Source organism: Phyllopteryx taeniolatus, chromosome 10, assembly GCF_024500385.1.
Source record: "Phyllopteryx taeniolatus isolate TA_2022b chromosome 10, UOR_Ptae_1.2, whole genome shotgun sequence".
In the NCBI taxonomy this organism is placed as follows: Eukaryota; Metazoa; Chordata; class Actinopteri; order Syngnathiformes; family Syngnathidae; genus Phyllopteryx; species Phyllopteryx taeniolatus.
Genome location: NC_084511.1, coordinates 26,919,698 through 26,928,176, shown reverse-complemented (window position 1 = coordinate 26,928,176; position 8,479 = coordinate 26,919,698). Strand labels below are relative to the sequence as shown.

Here is an 8,479-nt window from a genome sequence, read left to right as displayed (position 1 = left end):
ATTAAGTCGAAGTATTTTTATATTGAGTCAAAGTTTAATGAGGGAAGAAAGTCGGTTTTAACAGGTGAATTTTACAATTTCAACTTTATTCTTGTAATGTTACGCCTTTTATTCTGGAAAATAGGCTTTAAGGATCGAAAATAGCCTATTTGGCTATACACTTGAAAAAATATGCTTTTTGTTTCCTAAATACATACAGCTTTGTTCCTGAAATAATGTCTTTTGTCATGATGGTAATTGGTTTATTGTTTGTTTTATTGGCACGCCGGTTACCATGTGTAGTTATGCACATTTTAAAATGATGCCTAATCCTTTATTGCAATAGACTGTATTTCGTGGACCCTAGATTGAGAGCAACTGTCCTAGCAAATTGAAAGATATATTTTCTCTTCCAATTTTACTGCGGATTTTTTGAGTTACGCAAATACAAAAGGAATCTTTAATCACTTAAGTTTAACACCCTCCTTCCAGTTAGTTTCACCAATCCCCCACCATTGCACGGCATCACAGGTTACTTTGTCTTATTATTTCCTTTTATTAAAATGAATGTAGACAATATTTTGGAAAACAAATATATACATTATAAAGATGACAAGTGATGAGTCATATTCTCTAAACATTTGTCGCGTAAGGCATACATGTTGTGGGTGACGGGAAGTGGCTACAAAAGAATGACTTGCCTAGTCTAGCGTGTGATAGTGATCTTCATATCCAGTGCTAACATTTTGGCACTGAATATCACAAGAAAAACAACAACAACAACAACAACAACAACAACAACAATTTGCTTGGTTTTATGAGAAACTCCAACAAAGGTGTTGGCTTGTTGTAACCCTGTCTGAAATTTTTAAACAGATATAAGGCTCCAAAATGGATAAGGTCATACATAATGATATCAGTCAGTTATAAATCTTTAGAACTGGATGTGTTTTAACTTCTCAATCTCAATTTTTGATGGTTTATCAAAGGCATTTCAACACAAAGAATCTTTCGAGCATGACGTTCTAGCATCAGCAGAGATACTCGGATCGGGAACTGTCACTCTTGTAGGTCATCTGGGAGTCGATACTCGAGCGAGAGCACAGCAGCAACCTTTCCGACTCGTGTGTGGGTCTCCTCGCCCAAAGTTCTGTGGGGTGAGGGTTCTTGGTCCTTTGCTTCATGGTGATGGTCTCGAACTTCACGTAGCTCTCTTTCTCCAGCTCCTCCTCGTCCGGAGCCGCCTCGCTCGCCTTGCAGTAGAGGGCGAGGATCTTGTAGAGCAGCAGGCCAATAAGGGGCAACGCCAACGCGCAGGCAATGCCGCTGATGATGACGAAAAACTGGTTCTGTCCGTCATCCTCCACATTGTCCAGTGTGTAAAAGTCAATGCAAGGGTCCTTTGCGGTGGCACTACCTTTAGCTATGAGGCAAACTGAGTACCTAATTCCAGGGGAGAGTTCTTCCAGCAGGATTTTGCCACTGCCTGCATTAGTCTCCACTGTTCTTTTATAGTCATCCTCACCATCTGCGCCGTAAGGTGAATAAACGACAGTGAGCGGAGAGTCCTTCGGTAGCCCCTCTGCTTTCCAGACCAAAACTGCACTGTCGGATGTTTCCTCCACAATCTCCAAGTCTTTGACTGATTTTGCCGTGTCGCTTTTCTTACTTTTTTCATCTGACACAAACTTCCGCCCACCGCCACCCTGCTGGATCTTTGCAGGCTTGAGCAAGCCCCTTTGGGCACCGGAAGTCGGTTTGGGCTTCGAGAGGAGCGCAACCGCGGTCGTCTGGACCACGGACACGGTCGAGGCTGAGATGGCCGTGTCCGTTCCGGAGTCGTATGTCCAGTCTGGGCCCGTCGGTCCGGTTCTGACATCGGGCATCGACGGCGAGATGGTGGTGCTCATGGCGCCGGCCACCGACAGGGATATGGAGGCTTCTGCTGCGCCGGCGTCATTCTTGGCTTTGCAGTTGTAGTCCCCGGCGTCCTTGTGTAGAATCCCATGCAAACTCATAATGGACCATCGGATGCCGTCCCCTGGTGACTCCTGTACTGTAGAGCCAAGCAAGAAATGTCAGTAAAATAATAAGCCTTTTGTTGAGTTGTTTTCAAAATCTACAAGGAATAAACCGCAAGAATATTCACCCATCCATTTTTATACCGCTTATCCTGTTCATGTCCCAATTGACTTTGGTACACCCTGGACTGGTTATTAGACAATCACAGGACACTTATCCACTACTCACAAAAGATTAGGAATATCGGGTGAAATTTCCAACCCGAAAGCCCAATGTCCTAGTGTAATGGCAGACAAACATTTACACTATCACTGAGTGGGAATTGATCCCACGTTGCCTGCACCACTGTCAGCCTAGTGTACCAATACACTGTCAACGACCCCACTGCTACAACAGTTTCAGACAAAGTGTAGCTTCGTACCCGTGTTGTTTACTCGCGAGCCATCGGACCTAGCCCAGTAGAGGCTCGGTGTCGGGAAGCCAGTGGCGTCACATCGCAGGAGAACGTTACTACCGAGCGGAGACGTGATCTTGGTCGCCGAAGTCATGACCGAGGGTTTGACGCAATTGTCGAGTTCGGCACGCTGAAAGAGGACGCCGGACAGGCTCTCCGGCGCACTGCAGGTCAGGAACAGGTCCATTAGAGCCACCGGCGTGACTGCCATTTTGGATATCTCGATCAACTTGGAGATCTTGCAGTCACAGAACCAAGGGTTGTCTTGGAGGCCTGGAAATATGATCAGAGAATCAGGTTTTTGTTGTACATACTGTATGTGGTTCAATATGATTGGTAAATTGTGGGACTTTTGGTCGTTTTCTTGCGCAGTGTTTCCAGTCATGGATCGAATTCAACTCAGTCTAGCTACCACTCTATAGTCACATAATGGGGATCTTGTCTCAGTTTACTCCCAAATTTACTTAGTTCAAACTCTGGGCCGGTTTAGTTGAACACCAAGCTATTATTCTGTTGTATGAATAGCAACAGGTGGATACGCAGGTTAATTGTACCTTCTGCCATCTAGTAGTAAAGCATTTCATTGTTCTGCCTGCCATTATACAGCACTGGCATAGATAGATGAACGTAGATAAGTTTTTTTTTTTGCTGTCAGTAAATCATTTTATGACCAGATTATGTACATTTGCCTCATTTCCCACGGCACACCGGATGATCTTGCGTGGTGACGGTTTGTAATCACTGTTTTAGCCGCATAAAATGAGCTGCTGTGCGAGCTACCTGTTGCACACAATAAGCAAACACACGTACCCAGAACAACATAACAAATCCCTTTAACCAGATTAGCTGTCCTAACAGTGTCAGCCAGTGCATCTAATCTGGCCCTGGCCTTTATTCGTTGTGCGGCAACTCACCCAGCAACATCAATAGATTACAGTGTTTGCGTGTTCAAATTAAGTGAAAAGTGGCAGTTTGATCTATCAGAATTGTTAATACTATTATTAATGACTGAGAACATTTCACGCAGCAATGACACATTATTTTTTTTTTTTCTTGTAAGAAAAATTATCTTAGCACCTTTGCGTGGTTGAATGCCGTAAAACAAATATCTGAACATATTACTGCAGTATGGTAAAAGTTTCCATTACATATTCTTGAATCACGACCCGTAGGGATCATGCATACAATGATGTCTTCAGCTATTCCTGGCTATGGGCTACATCGTTTATTGTACCATCTATGATCCTGATCAAAATGCGTAAGTAGGAAAAAAAGGGCTATATAAGGCTATAGAATGAACACTTGGAAACACTGCAGTTAACCCAGTGACACGCGTTGTTAGATCCTAAATTCATAAATATGCATGGATATGTTTTTCATTCAGAATGATAAACCTGGGTGGGATTACCATATCTTGTTTTAAATATTTTCCACTTCATTAGATTGATAAATTAACCACGGACAATGATCTTGAACTGCGCCACCACTTAATTCGAAAGCTCTAACTTGATCTTGTCTTGGCGCTTGTAGGTTTAGGTAATTAGAACCAATTTGGATAGCTGAGCAACAGGCTAATGGAACCAACTGGTTGATGTAATTACCAGTGACCTGTCCTTTGGCACTCACCCAGCACCACCTTTTGGGAGGCGTTTGAAGTGACTGGCTCACCGTTAAACGGTGGCCAGATATCCATGAGGTCCGAGGGCAACGTGGCCAATTTGTTGCTGGATAGATCCAAGTACGTAATTTTCACCAGGTAGGGAATGGCCTCAGGGGGAACGCTGGTGAGCCTGTTGTTGTGCAGGTCCAAGGTCCTCAACATGGGTATCTCCTTCAGAGACTCCCATGGGAACACAGCGATCACGTTACCGTCCAGCCTCAGCTCGTGGAGCACTTTGAGGTTGTAGAAACTCCCTGTGTCCACTAAAGCGATGGAGTTGTACGTGATCCACAGGTAGCGGAGTTCTGCCAGGTAGTAGAACGCTTCTGTTGGTACTCGGCGGATGGCGGTCTTCTCCACTCTGAGCTTGATGGTGTCTACCGGGACGTTGACGGGGATGTCGGACATGTCTGGGTCGTTGCAGAGCACAGACCTGGAAATAAAATAGAAATGTGTGTATATGGTTCCAATCCAGAGATAGCAAAAGCACACACACTCTGACACACTGGTGTAAAAAATGTTTTTTTTTTTTTTTTTTAAATTGAATTTCTGGGTTCCGGGTTAAAGCTAGTAATTTGAAAGCATTCCATATTAATTTAAATTCAGCGATTCAGAGGCTAATTTTGAAAAAATAAAAAATAAAAAAATCTACCTTTGATTAAAAAAGTCATTATTTCATCACAAAACCAGTCAACGGCAATCATTTTCTTATGAAAAACAGACATGTCCCCTAAAAAGGTTTTGTCAACCCACTTGAAGATGCGTATGGAACTTGTCGGTTTTCTGAAATAAAAGGATTATGTTCAACAAATTTTACATAGGAGTTGTTTGTTTTTGCAAGGTTAGGTAACGCAACATTGAATGACGCTGTGATAGGCAGTCTGCTAGTTTGGCTCTATTTGTATAAGTGGCGCTTGTCAGCCTTTGCGTTCGAACTCCTCAAGTGCTGACTCAACTCCTGTTTCATCAGTAAAGGTAACAAAGCACACAGACTGAAATGTACTTAAGTAAAAAAGCAAAAATGATTTTACTGTCAGTTATAAACAGTATCTGTTTTGATAACTTGGCACACTGACAAAATACACTGCACGCAAAATCATTTCCTTGTTTTACTAACTTACAAATTGAGAGTACCGTGAAGAAAATTAATCACGTTACATGTCACGTATTGTTTAAGAACTAGCTAGCGTTGGCTCGACTTTTTTTTTTTGCTATTAAAACAATATACTGGTACTCTCATAGCTTTGGTAACGCTATGAACTGAGTAACAAAAAAAAAAAACGCAAAAATAGCTAGCCAACAACATCAAACAACTCTCTTTTATAAGGCCATGAATAGTGAATATCTTCTTTGAATCTGTTGCAGTCAAGAACTCAACTGTGGTTGACTTTACCGCTCTATAGTTGTCTTTTTGTTTGTTGTTGTTTTTTTTTTTTTTTACATCATGTTGACATCCGCTGAGGTTGAAAAAGGTAACGAGCCTATTTTGACAAAGTAAGGGCTAGAAAGTACAGACATCTCTTTTCAAATGTAGGCAGTAAAAGTAAAAAGTCATCAGATAATTATATACTCAAGTAAACTACAGATACCTAAAAAAGTACTTTTTTTTTGGTTTTTTTACTTGCATACAGTAACAAAGTATTTGTACTTCCTCTTTTCCCACCATAACCAGATCAACTGCGTCACGTGCTAGCGCAAACACTCCACCCCCTACTTTTATTGCTGTACAATCCGGTGGACATTCTCTCGTGGTATCATCACCATCATCTTGAATAGCAAGTCAGTTCCCATTCATTTACTCACTGATGTTTCAGTTAGCATCCACTAATCGGGAATTAGGGCATTTCCAAGGGAATTACTTCAGTTGAGGAATTCGTCATACATCTTTATCCTTTACAATCACACCCCTGATTTCTAGCTTGATTAAAAACATGTTTTTGAAGAATTTTTTTCTTTAGCGGTCAAGCTATCCTGTAACCATATTGTCATACGGCTCTCATAGTCTAATACAACAGGGTAGAGATCTATTTGGGTGCTAATTAGGTCCTTTTCAGGGATTCATGGGATGTTACCACACCGGTGAACACGCACTATGTCAGTACATGACTGCATACCCATGCCTATTTTGAATCATGACAAAATGATTCCATTGTGTTTGTGTATACAGTAATCCACCACTATATCGTGATTCACCTGTCCTATATCGTTCACCAATCTACATTGCTGATCTTTGTGTTAAATGTGTATTTTTCGTTGAGATCCATTTACAATGTGATTACAGCACGTGGAATGGCTATTTTAAGGCTTCAACTATAAAAATGTTTTAGAGTATATGGTCCCTCTATATCGTACATTTTCACCAATCGTAGGTGGGTCATGAAGTCTAGTCTAACTCGCGATGAATGGGGGCTCACTGTACTCTTGAACATTTTAAGATGCCAAGGGGTTGTTTTTGGTCATGTGCCACAAAAGGGCCAAATCCACAAATACATGAAAAGTTGAAGAAAAGTTACCTGGTTCCCGTTCCCTCGCTACGTCCATGGAAAACACAAGTGCACTGGGACGGACAGAAGGGATGAGCCGCGTTAAGGCAGCATATCAACATCAACGCCCGGAGGATTTGATGCATGATTTCACCTAGAGGACCCCAAACAGTCACAGGGAGGACGGATGAGGGAAAAAGACATGAGGATTCATCAGAAGTGCCGAGGATTCCTCCTAAAAAACAAATGGAGAATAAAGAAAAGCGCTCTGAAGTCCATAAGCGCCGGCAGGCTGGCGATAGACTTACGGTGCAGGTCACCCGTGAGATGCTAATCGCACTCCCCCCTTCCTTGCCAAGATTAGCAGAGGATTTCTTTGGGTTGTAAGGGTCACGCAAGCTGGACAGCAGGCCCTTTAATCGCTTATCGGCCATTTCCGGATGGGCGGTTTCTGATATGGGCGATATGGGCAGCCTCACAGGGTGCCGTCCTGTTGGGGGTGGCAGTGGTTTGGCTTTGGGTTTAGGGTTGAGGTCTCAGGGGTAATTCTAGAATCATAGGTTTAGAGGCGCTGAGCTTCCGGCCAGGCCAGATGAATTTCGCTGTTTGGTACATTTGAATGCATTTTCATTCCCACATTTGTGGAAGAAAAGCATCACACCTTTTTGGGATAGTCTGTAACTAAACCGGCAAATCTGCTGATTGGACACAGCAGCACCTCTGCATTCACATTAACAGTATGCCTTTCTTCCTGAAGTAAACCAGCCCCCTATAGTGAATGCTAACAATGGAGCTTGGACTTGCAATGCACAACAGGAAAAACACATTGCTAGAAATTGAGCTTTGGCTTTGTAAATACTTTGAATACTAAGATGTGATCTCCTCTCTTTGCTCTTCTCTCTCGCTATCATAAAAGGAGTAAATCACTTTTGAGGCAGTAGGTCAGGTGCTGTATCTTTGTTGTTCAAGTATTGCATTTCAACCAAGCGCTGTATGGTTTTCCTTTTTTTGTAGGTCATTTAAAAACGACATATAGTTAAAAACAATTGTTTTTATCTCTCAAATTTTAGGATTGCTTCAGCGCCCCCCAAAATGGACTGGAAAACGCCTATGGTTGGGTGTTGTGTTCGGGTGGGTAGGGTCAAGGTTAAAGTGTTCTGGGTTAATGGCTGGGGTTAGGTTTACGATTCCTAGAGATACATTTCCTTTTTTTCTACAAGTACACCTGCTTTACAATCTGGCCCGACTCGATAAACAACCAAATTGTACTATCGACGTCATACCTTCTCCGTGTGCGAGGTACGTGTGAGCGTTCTGTCTGGCAGCAGAGTGCAAAGTGGAATTTTGGATGTGATTGATAGCCTGAGTGCTCCCATCGCTCATGGCGAGAGGCCAATGTCAACCTGCCTGTTGATAATCAATCATTGGAATGGACACTCGTCTGGCATTGTAACTATTAATGTCATTAGGGTCAAGCACCAGACGGTTTTAGGCCGCGCCAACACGACCCCCCAAAACTCGCTATGTAGCACCCCCCTGGAAAGATTACACCGGATTGACCGATCAACACCAAATCATCTGTCATAAACAAGACCCATGAAAAAGTATCGAGAACCCATGCTCGAAATTGAACAGGGACTCTTGACATTTTGGTTTGGAAAGCAGCCATTTTGGGGCCAATTCTGACTTGGGAACGTGCCCGAATGAGCCCCACTTGGAAGAAGGTATCGTAGACGCATGGGCAACACTATGGTGATGGTGAAGCTTTTTTTTGCCCGTACCCATCTAATGGGGCTGGAGCTTGGCGTCAAATCTGTTGAACATTTTGAGGATTCTCCGAAAGAAAAAGCCAAAATAATTGCACCACACACCAGTTTCACC

At 42.8% G+C, this 8,479-nt stretch overlaps 1 protein-coding gene across 2 annotated transcripts; it reads right to left on the bottom strand.

Annotated features, from left to right (window-relative positions):
* Positions 1-510: 510 nt before the first annotated feature.
* Positions 511-7,036, bottom strand: lrit3a (info leucine-rich repeat, immunoglobulin-like and transmembrane domains 3a). Of its 2 annotated transcripts, XM_061788515.1 has the most exons (5): positions 6,907-6,991; positions 6,629-6,833; positions 4,082-4,548; positions 2,423-2,728; positions 512-2,035 (listed from the first exon to the last, which is right to left on the bottom strand). In XM_061788515.1, the coding sequence occupies exons 2-5, from the start codon at positions 6,742-6,744 to the stop codon at positions 1,011-1,013; spliced, it is 1,914 nt and encodes a 637-aa protein (XP_061644499.1). In that variant the 5' UTR covers positions 6,745-6,833; positions 6,907-6,991; the 3' UTR covers positions 512-1,010. The 2 variants fall into 2 exon arrangements, with proteins under 2 accessions (XP_061644498.1, XP_061644499.1); XM_061788514.1 differs by having other exon boundaries at positions 511-2,035; positions 4,124-4,548; positions 6,629-7,036.
* Positions 7,037-8,479: the final 1,443 nt, after the last annotated feature.

Excerpts from the sequence above, each read along its gene's own strand:
- lrit3a (XM_061788514.1), bottom strand. The coding sequence starts at position 7,032 with ATGGCCGATAAGCGATTAAAGGGCCTGCTGTCCAGCTTGCGTGACCCT. Across the intron at positions 2,729-4,123 it reads TATCTGGCCACCGTTTAACG|GCCTCCAAGACAACCCTTGG; the intron begins GTGAGCCAGTCA and ends TCATATTTCCAG. Across the intron at positions 2,036-2,422 it reads CTCGCGAGTAAACAACACGG|TACAGGAGTCACCAGGGGAC; the intron begins GTACGAAGCTAC and ends TTGGCTCTACAG.